The sequence below is a fragment of the Sebastes umbrosus genome, chromosome 7 (genome assembly GCF_015220745.1).
Source record: "Sebastes umbrosus isolate fSebUmb1 chromosome 7, fSebUmb1.pri, whole genome shotgun sequence".
Classification (NCBI taxonomy): Eukaryota; Metazoa; Chordata; class Actinopteri; order Perciformes; family Sebastidae; genus Sebastes; species Sebastes umbrosus.
In genome coordinates, this window is record NC_051275.1 from 30,801,929 (window position 1) to 30,815,409 (window position 13,481).

At 42.1% G+C, this 13,481-nt stretch overlaps 1 protein-coding gene across 1 annotated transcript in view; it reads left to right on the forward strand.

Annotated features, from left to right (window-relative positions):
- The window catches only part of LOC119491163 (eukaryotic translation initiation factor 4 gamma 1-like), a 38,399-nt gene extending 33,314 nt beyond the window's left edge, over nt 1-5,085 (forward strand). Inside the window, 12 exon segments of the mRNA XM_037774870.1 lie at nt 125-236; nt 333-444; nt 563-807; nt 958-1,088; nt 1,273-1,445; nt 1,816-1,941; nt 2,046-2,127; nt 2,417-2,515; nt 2,703-2,837; nt 2,982-3,063; nt 3,202-3,342; nt 3,525-5,085. Of these exon segments, the coding sequence (XP_037630798.1) occupies nt 125-236; nt 333-444; nt 563-807; nt 958-1,088; nt 1,273-1,445; nt 1,816-1,941; nt 2,046-2,127; nt 2,417-2,515; nt 2,703-2,837; nt 2,982-3,063; nt 3,202-3,342; nt 3,525-3,718 (1,632 nt within the window). The 3' untranslated portion in view covers nt 3,719-5,085.
- Nucleotides 5,086-13,481: the final 8,396 nt, after the last annotated feature.

Consider the following 13,481-nt stretch of genomic DNA (forward strand, 5'->3'; position numbering starts at 1 on the left):
TTGGAATTACATGAAGACCCCCTGTACCCCCTAAAAAAGACAAAAACAGGTCTAAGTGGGTGTCAGAGGGTTAATGTTGTATCCTGTTCGTAGTGTGTTTTTAACCAATCGTTTCTTCTTACAGACTCCTGTTCTTGACTTCAACAATCAGCTGCTCGCCCCCGGAGGTAAAGGCACATGGGGGAGCTGGGGAAAGGGCAGCAGCGGTGGCTCCACTGCCAAACCTGCAGAATCTGGTAGGTTTCCCCGGACTGATGTGATTATACATCAAGAAAATATGGAGTTGAGCACCTCAAAGCTTAAACTCAACACGTGCTATGTTTCATCTCCAGGCCCGGAGCCAGGCGGCCGTCCAGCCCCCAGCACAAACAGGTTCTCAGCCTTACAGCAGCCGTCGTCCTCCGCGGGGTCTCCCCAGGACTCGGACAGACGAGTTCCTCAGAGGTGAGGAACAGGAAGCAATTCTCAAAGACTATTCAGAGTATTCAGACACAGCGGGACCCTAGAGTTTAGTCTCTGTGTTATCTTTCCCTGACTCAACTCTCCCTCTGTCCTTCTACAGAAACAGCTCGAGTCGAGAGCGCAGCGATCGCTTCGACCGCAGCGACCGATTCGACAGACGGGATGAGCGGCGGGACGACCACCGCGATCGAAACCGACTGCAGGTCACCAAGCGCAGCTTCAGTCGGGAGAACGAAGAGCGGAGCCGGGAGAGAGAGCAGCGCGGATCGGCCGATCCCGTCCGCCGAGTAGCGAGCATGACGGACGACAGAGGTAGCAGAGACCGAGCCAGGAGCAAAGAGAATGGTAGGCGGCGTCACATTAGCGGTAGCGTAGATTTGAATCTGAGAATCTTCTACTAGACTAAGAATAAAATTCTCAGGGAAGCAAAAGTTAGAGTAAATTCAGATTTCTAGAATATAATTTTTTAATTATTTGTTTTGTTTTGTGTGTTAGCGGTGAAGCGGGAGAAAGCTGCCACCCCTCCACCTCCTCCGCCCCCCACCAAGCCTGCCTTGACCGAGGAAGAGCTGAGCAAGAAGTCCACCGCCATCACCGAGGAGTACCTCCATATCAACGACATGAAGGTACGCACTGATATACGCGCTAATAAATAAAACAATTTGTATAGGGGTGAGTAAAAATTTGAACCCTGGTATTGTTTCTTGTGAATACCTCTTACAAGGTATATTACATCACAGTTACATCCTTAGCGTGCCGACACCACTAACAGCCTTCCAACAACCTGTATGTTCTTCTTCGTCCCAACAGGAGGCTCTGCAGTGTGTGCAGGAGATGAACAGCACTCAGCTGCTCTTTGTGTTCGTACGAAACGGACTGGAGTCGACGCTGGAGCGCAGCACCATCGCCAGAGAGCGCATGGGCCTGCTGCTGCAACAGCTCATTAAGAACAACACCCTCCCAACGCAGCAGTACTATACCGGGTCAGTACGGAACTCCAGAGAGGGAAAAGGAATGTAGTTATGTTGTGTGTAAAAGGTGTCAGACAGAAAACACATGAATCACCATAAGAAGAGTATATGTAATAAGCTTCAAGTGACTGAAATAAAGTTTATAACAGCAGGATTTTAAAAAAAAAACTCTGGCAGCTGGTGAATTAGTCTCTGAAAAGTCATGTTTTTTAAGGTGTTAAGCTGAAATTAAAGAATCTTTAAACCGCTATGCTTAGTCAAAAAAGTCAGTTGCCATATGTTTGTGTCAGTGTGGTGCCACGTTGCTTAGTTTTCCCATCTGTTGAGTAATTTGTTCTTCATCCTTTAAACCTTGAATAAACTTTGAACTGTATTTCCCCAGGCTTCAGGAAATCCTGGAGGTGGCTGAAGACATGGCAATAGACATCCCCCACATCTGGCTGTACCTGGCAGAGCAAATCACTCCCATGCTCCATGAGGGAGGCATCCCCATGGGAGAACTTTTCAGGTTAGTCCCAGGCCTCGCTCGGCCCCTCAGCGTGTCTGCCAGAGGAGATAACTTGTATGGCTGTTTGATGTCTAACCTGTGTGTTGACCTTGTTATTCCTCCAGGGAGATTTCAAAGCCTTTGATCCCTCTGGGCCAAGCTGGAGTCCTGCTGGTCCAAATCCTCACGTTACTCTGCAAAGGAATGGTGAGAACCAATCCATTATAATCCCTTATCTACTATACTATACTGTATCTTATAGTGTATTCTTCTGCTAAGGGCTAAAGCGTACACTTAAACTGATACGTTATGTTGCCGCCAGACAGCCCTTTCCGATGGGGAACTGAACTAATAAGTCTTTAGTTCCAGTTGCTACTATTTTTGATTTCACAATGAGTAAATATGAATCAGTTCATTTGTCCGTGATGAATGTTAGCTAGCGTGATCCGCGAATGTGTCCCATCAGTCTACAACCGATCTGTATCTCCCTCATTAGAGCCATAAAAAGGTGAGCACCATGTGGCGGGAGGCTGGCCTCCGGTGGAAAGACTTCCTCCCCGAGGACGTAGACGTCAACAAGTTTGTGACAGAACAGGTGAGAGGTCGCTCATCAGCTTCATCATCAGCTTCATCATCAGCTGAGGAAATGTGCTACAATATTCTCACAATATTTAACCGTTCATCGTCTATTTTATTGGAGGCCTATAATATAATTATGATACTGTATTGATGAGATTATATTGAAACGATGAGTCTGTTTCTGTCTCCGTGGCGTTAACCAGAATGTGGAGTTCACACTCGGCGACGAGTCGGAGGAGAGTAAGAAGGAGGAGCTGAGCTCTGCAGAGCTGAGCAAACAGCTGGAGAGACTGATCCAGGACAAGGCCGACAACCAGAGGATCTTTGACTGGATTGAGGTTTGTGCTCCTGTTTGTGTGCAATTTATACTATTTATAGTATTCTTTTTTTATTTTCATGTCCATTTTGTTCCATTCTCAATCTTTACTTCTTGTTTATGAACAACGCTTCATGTGTGTAAATGAATGTGTCTTTGTGTGTAGGCCAACCTGGATGAGCAGCAGACGTCCTCCAACATGTTTGTCAGAGCTCTGATGACCTGCGTCTGCCAGTCGGCAGTCATCTGTGAGTCACTGAGTCAGCATGCACCCTTTACACCCCTCATTAAAGACCACTAATAGAGCATGAAACCAATATTATACTCATAAACTGTGCCATTCAAGTCCCGTATAATGATTTTTTTTCTAAATTGATTGCCTGCAGTGGAGAACCCCAACAAGGTGGACAGTGACCAGATCAAGCAGAGGGCCAGGGTGTTGCAGAAATACCTGAAGGACGAGAAGAAGGAGCTGCAGGCTCTGTACGCCCTGCAGGCTCTGATGGCGCAGTTGGAGCAACCTGCAAGTGAGTCGCTGCCATCAGGCTCATGTTGTTATCCTTGTTACCACTTTCAGAGACTCTACATGGCTGTCTGTGTGCAGACAGTAAAGAAATAACAGACCGTAGAACGGTTTTATTCAACAAAGCTGTGTAATAAATAATGAAAATATCTTATTAACGTTTCCCGTCTCTCTTCCCTCCTTCAGATCTGCTACGGATGTTCTTTGACACTCTTTACGACGAGGACGTGATCAAAGAGGAGGCCTTCTACAAGTGGGAGTCTTGCAAAGACCCCGCCGAGCAGCAGGGCAAGGGCGTGGCCCTCAAGTCCGTCACCGCCTTCTTCACTTGGCTCCGCGAGGCCGAGGACGAGGAAGAGGACGAGTCCGACAACAGCTAGGGGCCCCTCGGACCGCTGGGAGGAGTGGAGGGAGTTCAGAGAGGATCCTTGGGGATGATTCAGAAAAACCTGAATCAGCAAAACCCTTCTGCATAAACAGAAAAAAAAGCAAGAAAAAAAATTCTTCAACTGGGAGAGATTGTATTATGGATCGAACGTTCGATCATGTTATTTTTTTTGTTTTGTTGTTTTGGATTTCTTGTTTTTCCTTGCGCAACTGAATGTCTTTTTTGAAATACATGAGAATTAAATAGAGAGAATAGATACGAGAGAGCGAATGCTGAGAAGCGTTACAAGCCGTGGGGAGATGACGCTGTTTCCTTCAGTATTTTTTTTTTTTTTTTTTTTTTAGATTTTACCTCCTGTTTTCAAATGGCTTGTCCTCGCCACGGCAACACTATTCAAGACACTTTGCTTAATGACAGATATTCAAAACTTTAAAACGCTGTTCACATCTATATTTTTGATGACTTCATTCTTTATCAATGTGACACAGCAGCATCGTCATGTCACATGTACGGTGTTTGATCTACATGCGGCGCTTTATGTAGACAGCTAGTTTTTTTTGTTTCTCTTTCTTTTCCCGGTGTTGGATGGTTGGAGTGTGCATTTTATAATAAAATAAAAAACTACAAAGAAGAGTGGCGAGCGCTGTCTATCGGACATTTCAGACAGTAACGGTAGTGGACTCCGGAGGATTTCACGCAGACTTTATGAGGACGGCGTCACTGAGGAGCGGGGCAATGAACATTGACCATTTTGCTGCTGGGGGGGCGGCGTTGCTTCTTCCCTGACGCCCCTCAACCCCGACATACCCTCCCCATGTGTCTGTTTTTCCTGCGCTTCAAAAAACAAACTTTGGACTGAGAACGGGAGAGCAAGAGCATCTTCACCTCCTACAAAGCCTGGATTTTAAAAAGATACAGTAACATTATTGAAACTTGAAAAAAGTACACAGACAAAAATCAACTATATTGAAAAAGGTCTTTAAAAAAAAAAAAAAAAGTTTAACAGTTCGAATCCTACGGCCTTTTCTGCTTCCAAGAGTGGAAATGCATTTCAGGAGAGTTCTGTAAATATATAAATGGTTTTGTTTTTTTTTCAAAGAGAACTGCTAGCATACTGTCATGTAATCCCCCCCTTCCTTGAAAACAGCAGTCTTTTCCCTGTATTTATATTTTTCTCTCCTCGGCAGAAGGTGCTTGTAATTATCCAACCCAAGTCATTGATTACAAGTTAATTGAAAATTTGTAAATACTTTTTTGCTTTACTTTATTAAAAAAAGATATTTAATTAAAGTAAAATTAATGCCTCTTTTCACATCCAAAACTGGAAGAGATAATAAAGATTGTTGCCAATAAAAGAGACACATTTGTGTATTTGTGACGACTGCTTGGCCTCTCGACTGGCCTCTCTGATCCTAAATACTACATTCACATCACTTCTATTATACGTTTCTCTTTGTGTTCCTCAAGCCATTCAAAGTCAGCTCTGGGGACTGCACGGGTGTGGTTTTTATTGTGTTGTATGAACTAGTTTTATTTATAGGAATGTTTCCAGTCGGGATTTGCAAAAATGTCCCCATGCAGCCACCTGTAGTTCATGGATGCATAAAGAGAACTGGATACAGCGCTGTAGGCCGAATCTTCTGGCGATCTTCCGCATGAATTGGGCCCATAGAGCAGGCGCAGTAGTGTTTCCTTTAACTCCGCCTCCCAGCCCGTGGCGCCGGAATGAGTTGTGTTTTTGTGTTTTTGGGGCATCAACCTCATGTTTACGTATTGTCAAAAAAAAAAAATAGACTTGAAGACTTAAATATACACTTCAGTTCAGGTTGTGGTTACGTTAGATAGTTTAGACACACACGGGGGGACGGGAATGATTGAAACGTCTTTTTTTTGCCGTGTTGCAATATAGGGGCATTTGCAGGGATATACGATGATTAACGACCTTAAAAAGAAAGTAGAACAGGGCCGTAAAGTGAACTACTTCCGGCGCCCGTGACCCTCGGTCCAGCCTCGTTCTGGGTCTCATTCACATGACCGGAGGAAGGAAAATAACTCTGGATTCACCTATTGGTGTATTTTACAACTTTTAGGACCTAATGATTTAATTAAGGGCTAATCAAGTGTTCGTACTGGGAAGTTGATTCACCTCAAAACAAATCCGCTGATTTTACAGACGTCTCTTTCCCAATGGAAGTCGATGGGGAAAAAGTATTTCTGGGCCCAACGGCATCACGTGACTGACACAGAAGTTGTAGTACCGCCGTCTGGCCACTATGAAAATTAGCTTCAGAGCCCGGCGCTCTTCCTGGGGGCTTGGTGCCGTAAACGTTTTTTATGCAGGTTTTTTGAATTGACAAAAAGGTCAAGGTCCATTTACAAGCTTTCTTTCCAGAGCTTTCAATCACATCTCATAGTCTTCATTTGCGGATGGAACAGGTAAGTAACTTAGGTGTAATTTTATGTCTTATGACAAGCAGCCTGCTGACTGAAGCCGTTCAGCTGACCCAGAAGGCTGGTCGCTGGGAGGAAATAATGTAACTCGGTAGCTCGGACTACAGACTGGAACAATGGATGAAGCCTCTGTGTGATGTGGTTTTTAAAGTGTTCGTTGCTTCTCACTGACTGAACACACAGTGCTGCTGGACTTCTTGGGGAACTCCAGAAAATCAGACTTGGCCGTCCTCGAGTCTTCAATATTTGGTTACATCAGCAGTTGGCTCAGATTCAGACGGACAAAACAGAAACACAACAATGATTCTGCAAAACTCTGAATCTTTCATCCTGTCATTGTTTCCACACAGAGGATTTGACTCTGATTGCAATGAGATTCTATCATTTTTATATATATATAATTTATATATAGCCCCTTAGGCTGCAATTAAATTACTTTTTTTCATAGTGTTGCATTTTGGACAGATTTATTCAGCATCCTAAAAGGTTTTGGAGCACTGCAGTATTTTCTTAAAGGTACAGTGTGTAGGATTTGGCAGCATCTGGAGGTGTGGTTGCAGATTGCAACCAACTGAATCCCCCTCCGCTCACTTCTTACACGTATTAATCAATCCGGGTCGGTGTCCCACGCGCGTTCGCATGTGGCTATGCTGTTCAGACAAGACTCCAACACAAACTACACAGAAGCACTAAAACCTCAAAGTTATATCTAGTGAAGCCCGTCTGTTAAACAGTGTTGGCCGCGGTCAGAGGACGCGGGGGAGACCGTAGCTTTGGTCTCCAGGGCCGGAGTCTCTGCTGTACTCTGCTCCTTTGCCTGCTTGCCTTCACTCACACACCAGATACAGATACAGATACAGAGAGCTTTATTTATCCCCGAAGGGCAATTCAGTTTCTGCAGTCCACCGAGACATATACACACATTCATACTGCACAATCATCATTGACAGAGGGAACACAGTAGGTGGCATATGGGGAGGTGCAGAACAATAAAAGTACAAGATTAAAATTAAAAATCTTCGCAATAAAAACAATGAATACAAGAATAAAAATAAAAACAAGACGAGATAAAAGAATAAAGGAATAAATAAATAATTAGAATAGAATAAAGTGCCAAGAGTATTTGCACATTGCAAATTGTATTCCAAGAATGTACCTAATGCAAACACAGACAACCGTTATGTGGTTAGTGCAAAATAATTGTACATTCAAAGTAAATAAAACAAATAAAACATTTTTTTGTTGTCGTTCATTCATGATAGTTACTCTGCGTTCAGCAGTGTAATGGCAGAAGGAATGAATGACTTGGAGTAGCGGTTTGTCTTTCTGTGAGGCGGCAGATAGCGCCGTCCTGAAGGCAGTAGTGTGAACTCACTAGACAGGATTTGGTTGTGATTAATAATGTTTTTGGCCTTCTGGAGGACACGTTTCTCCCAGAGAGAGTTTAAGTTGCTCTGCTGGGCTCCGATGATTTTGGAGCAGACTTTCACAATGTTATTTAGGCAATTCCTGTCCTTCATAGACAAACTGTTAAACCAGCAAATAAATGAAAAGGTTAAAAGGCTCTCAATATATGACAAGTAGACAGTGCACAGGATAGATCTACTCACACCAAAGGAGTTGATTTTCCGCAGCAAATGAATTCTCTGTTGGCTTCGTTTAACAATGGACTCAGTGTTTACATCGAACTTGAGATGAGAGTCAAACACTGTGCCCAGGTGCTTATAAGAGTGCACGATGTCAACATCCTCGCCATGAATTATACTCTGAGTGGGATTAATCTTGTTTTTTCTAAAGTCAATCACAAGTTCTTTAGTTTTTGAGACATTAAGATCAAGATAATTTTTGTCACACCACTCGACAAAGGCAGGAAGAGCGCAGCCATGATCTGACTCTGCCCCCTGTAGGAGCGACAGGAGTGCAGTGTCGTCTGAAAATTTCACTAATAAGCTGCCCTCCTTAGAAGACCTGCAGCTATCTGTGTACAAAATAAAAAGCAATGGCGAAAGGACGCAGCCTTGCGGAGAACCTGTGTTAGAGACCAAGGTATTAGACATAATACCATTAACTAAAACCTGTTGTGTTCTGTCTGTTAAGAAGTTTAAAACCAATGTTAAAAGCTGGTGAGGTAGGTTAAAATGAGATGCAAGCCTCTCAATCAGAATGTGAGGCTGCATCTTATTAAAAGCTGAAGAAAAATCAGCGAATAAGAGTCTGACATGAGCTTTTGGTGTTTCCAGGTGTCTATAAACTTTGTCCAGGATAAAGAGTTTAGCGTCTTCCACTCCTTTACCTGTTTGATATGCAAACTGGAGTGAATCCAGTTTGCCCTCCACCAGGGAAAGAACTTCTTCCTTTAAGATTTTCTCCAGGTTCTTCACTACCAGGGAAGTGAGTGCAACAGGTCTGAATTGGTTTAATTCCCTGGGGTTTTTAACTTTAGGAATGGGAATTATGGTGGAGGATTTCCAAATTTTGGGTAACTGGCAGCTGTCAACACAAATCTGAAAGAGCTTAGTGAAAACCTCACTAAGTTGATCAGCACAGTGGTGCAAAGTGCGACCACAGATGGCGTCAGGGCCAGAAGCTTTCCTTGTCCGCATTTTCCTAAATAAACCATTGACACCGCGCTCGTTCTCGCTATTTCGCTCCACTCTCACGTGCATGCGCGCACACTCCACACTGCAGAAGAGTTAGTTTAGCTCTGAGAATATCTAGTGAATGTACAGTGGACGTTTGTGCAGAAATAAATGCTGCAGCTCCTCCAGACCAACAGAGGTTTCCCGTGTCTTGTGAAGTGACGGGGCTCCGCAGCGAGAAACGTTATCGTCTCCGACCAAAACTCCGGTGTCTCCCCTGTTCCCTCCGGCCGCGGTCGGGAGGCTGAGGCATGAAAAGCCAACACTAGGATCAGCATTGACTCATGGAGAGGCCTTCGTCTGGTCAGCTAACATTACTGCCAAGCAGCTGAAATATAGAGTGATATTGTGGTTTTAGCTGACGTGTGTCGCCTCACTGTTTTGAGCGATGCTCGTTCATGTCTATGTAGAGCGAGCACTAGCGCGAGCCGGACGCTGACTTTCGTTGACTTAACGGCCACAGATGTCGCTGTTAACAAGCATTTCTGATTCTTACAAACAGTCCCTTAAAATGTTACACACTGTTCCTTTAAAATGGTGCATTCTTAACTTGCTCAAAACATGCTGATCCAAATGCAACAACGAATATCTGTGAGTAGGAATGCAACGTCAGTAATCTCTCTCAGGATTTTCCTGCTGTAGAATCTGAACTATAACAAGCTGACCTGTACAGTAACCTGTGCAAATATACTTTGGAGGGATTACATGGAAAGGAATGATAGGTTTAACCGGTGACGCAACAGTGTGAAAAAGTCATCTGAAAACTGGTCCAGCTGACTGTGATACTGCAGCCGAGTGAGAGCAGGTTAGAGATAAGGCTGAGCCTGTCAGCAGGGAGAGAGCAGGTCTCGCAACAAGTCAGATAAGCTGATAAGGGCAGTTTGAAATGATGACTCTGACTCTGGGTAAGGTTACACAGAGGTTGAATTACAGCCTACAAAAATGTCTCTGCTTTTGTGTGAAGTGCTGCTTAACAGAGAACATCTGAGTTCAGGTGTTTGGTTGAAAATGAAACACAGAGCTCTGACCTGATCAAACATAATCGACTGCCTGCAAATGTTGAAAGTAAAACTGTGGGAACGCTGAGGTTATTTTTTGTATTATTTGCTGAAGCAAAGTTTACAGAGCAAACACACTCTTTTGGACCAAGATGCATTTAGGAGCTGCTGTCCAGGACAACCACACTCTCTATTTGTGTCTGTTTGGGGGCTGAGTGTTCAGGCGAAGAGCCAGAGAGACTGAAGCCCACTCCTCCACTCCCTCAGCACCGGTATTTCTGTTTCTGTCTGGAGACTTGAACTGGCAACTTTCTCGCAATATCTTTTCCTCTGTACCAAAAATATAGAGAGTATAGTGTACAATGCAAAGTTATTCACAGATTACAAGTGGTCCTTCTGACAAAAAGGCAGTTATAGAAGAGCAGCTTTAAAAAACAAAAACAACAACAGGGCAACAAAGAGTCCAACAGAGGAGGTTTCTGTCGTTGCTTAAAGGACCAGTGTCTAGGATTTTGGGGGATCTATTATCAGAAATGGATACCCATAACTATGTTTTCTTTAGTGTATAATAATTGTGGTTGTTTTACATCTCTTTGTAGTTGTTTTGTGTCTCTTTGTAGATGTTTTGCCTCTTTTTGTAGTCGTTTTGCATCTCTATATAGTTGTTTGGAGTCTCTTTGTAGTAGTTTTGTGTGTCTTTGTAGTAGTTTTGTGTCTCTTTGTGGTCGTTTTGCCTCTTTTTGTAGTCGTTTTGCATCTCTTTTTAGTTGCTTTGTATCTCTTTGTAGTTTTTTTGTGTCTCTTTGTAGTCGTGAGTCTCTTTGTGGTCTCTTTGCAGCTGTTTTGCATCTCTTTGTAGTCTTTTGTGCCTCTATGTGGTCGTTTTGTGTTTCTTTGTAGTCATTTTGAGTCTCTTCCTAGTTGGTATGTGTCTCTTCGAGTGAGATTTTGCAGATGAAGTTCAGGGGGGGCCCTGACCTCTTGGGGCTCTGGGCCTGTGCCCAGTAGGCCCGTTCAGTAATCCATCCATGACTACACTGCACCTGAAAGCTGTTTTAAATTGACAAGTTTTGAAAATGATGTCTGGAGGCCATGTGTTTGATTTGTAAAGGCACCTGAGAGATGAACCTACATGACCTGTAGGAGCTCCAGCATCTCCCTACGTCAGCAAACACAGACGGGACTGGCTGGATATGATTCAGCTGGAGTATCTGAAAGAGAAGGAGGATTGTATGGAGGAGTTTCTGGCTTTTGGTTTGACATTTACTTAAGATTGCACATCTGCTTGATGGTTTGTGGATATTGCTGGAATGCCATTTAAAGCCATCTGCAAAAGGTTTTTAAATACATTTCTTCAGTTGTGTTTATCTGCATCTGCTGCCTGCTAATAGGATTTAAATGGTTTATAGAACACCCTTCTGTGCACATCTGTTGACTGTTTGCACAAGTGTTTGCAGGATTTCAGCTCTGTTTGTAATGTGGGTGAACTGAGGCAAGTAAATCCAAAAAATATCCAAATACGAAAAGCCCATTGAGGTGTGCTCTCTTCCTGTGTCCCATGTCCATACTACATCTTAATTATTTAAGTCTGCAGGGTGTTTACAGTGGACAAGTGACAAAATAAAACTCAAAAAGGTCAGTATGCATACTAAGAAACGCTGTTGTGCTGTTGATGTGCACGCTATTATATCACAATGCAATGCAAAAAGGAAATAGACAAATTACAGAAGGTCAAGGGTCACATTGCATTATGTTTCTCATATCACTAGATAATAATCCACTATAATATAATACTGTAATTTATAGATTGTATATAGTTTTTTTATGTCATCTCTCAAATTTCTTATTTTATTTTGTTTATTCACTCAATTCAAACAGTTCTTTATTTGTTTTCTTACCTTGTAGCCAAGTCTCTTATGGAGGACAGAACCTGCCAAAATTATAAATAAATAAATAAATAAATAATATTATATTAATAATATTAAAAATAAATGTAAGCATTAATTAATTGTTCAAATGGGACATATATTTATTTCTGTTTTAATTTGCTTCTTTATCTATTTACCTTTGTAATAATCCCCCTATGTATCTACTCTTCTATTTAATTTTCCTTTTTATTTATTTATTTATTTATTCATTGATTATTTTGGCAGGTTCCCTCTGCCATAGTCTCTGAATTAGTTTATTTTAATTTTTCATATTGTATTCATTCAGTTAACTGTTCAGTTATATTTTCTATAAATTTTATTTTCAAACACATTGCCAGGAATACTATTCTAATGGAGCAATGCTGTTTCTGTTATTTATTTAATTATTTATTTTTGATGACCTAAAAGTAGTCTAATTTAGATATATTGAGTCAAAAAATATTGGAATCAGCATATAAAATACCAACCATTTATACATTTTCAGTGAACTTGGGCTCCTCACCATCCTAAATACACTAGAGGGCGCCTTTGCACTGTGTATACTACCCACATTCCGTATAGCAGTCGGTTTTCATGACAGATTGTACATATATTCTGAAATAATTCCCCCCCAAAAAACATATAAAAACATAAAACATTTAGGCAAAAACTGGTTAATTTTGAGATTTTTAGCTATTTTGCTTCCATGACTTCTTTCAGACTAGTGGAAAGAAAACATCTAAAATAAACATTTAGCTGTTTATTTTAATACTTTGTCTATTTGCGTCTGTAGATTTCTCCTAAATGCACCAAAAATCAGTATTAGATAATGCCTCATTTGCATATTTAAACATAACATTTCAGAAAACTTCCATTTTATGATGAACATTTTATCATGAATATCACAGCTAACCAGTGAGGATGAACTGAACGTGTAGACAGCAGAGCAGAGCTTAAGCATGCTGTTGGTGGTGAGTTAAAGTCCAATGGTAAATGATCCATTTCAACAATATTGACCCTCTTCAGTCAAGACAAAGACACAACATTACAACTGAAAACGTGACACAGAGCCACCCTAAGTCTCACAAAGGGTAGGTTTAAATGATGACTTGAGTGCTTTGACCTTCTAATGCCATATGACTATACTTTCAGGCATAGAGGAGATTTTAGGCTCGTTTTATATTGTATTTGTTACTATTATATTATAAAAAATTGACCATTGTGAGTATAGGACCAACATATAACAGCACTTAGAATATTTGACTCTCTCTGTCTGTCTGAAGATCTCCCTTCGCCTCCTCCTCCTCCCCCTCCTCGTCTCCCAGGAGGTGCTCTGGAGGTCAGTGATGAAGCTCAGCTGCCGACACCTCTCTGCCCTGACCTCAGCACCCTCAGCACCCTCAGCACCCACAGCAGCAGCAGAGCCAAACCCCACGTGACACCGCTGAGTACGCACACTGAGAAGCATTCACATTATGTCTCATGGGAGCCGGATTGATGTGGGAGGCTCAAATACATGCACGCACTTATAAATATGTATACAGTTCACATATTTCTTTGAATTTGCATGTCCCTAATTATACATAGACCTGTGTGTTATTTTGATATATTTTTTTCTCATTCCCTCATTCTACTGATGTTATTTAGCAGAAATATAGTTTAACATTTTGAGAAATACATTATTAACCCACGGCCTCTGGCTCAGGCAACTGCTCGAAAATGACATGCCAAAATTAATAGAGTGTATCTCTGCAATTACA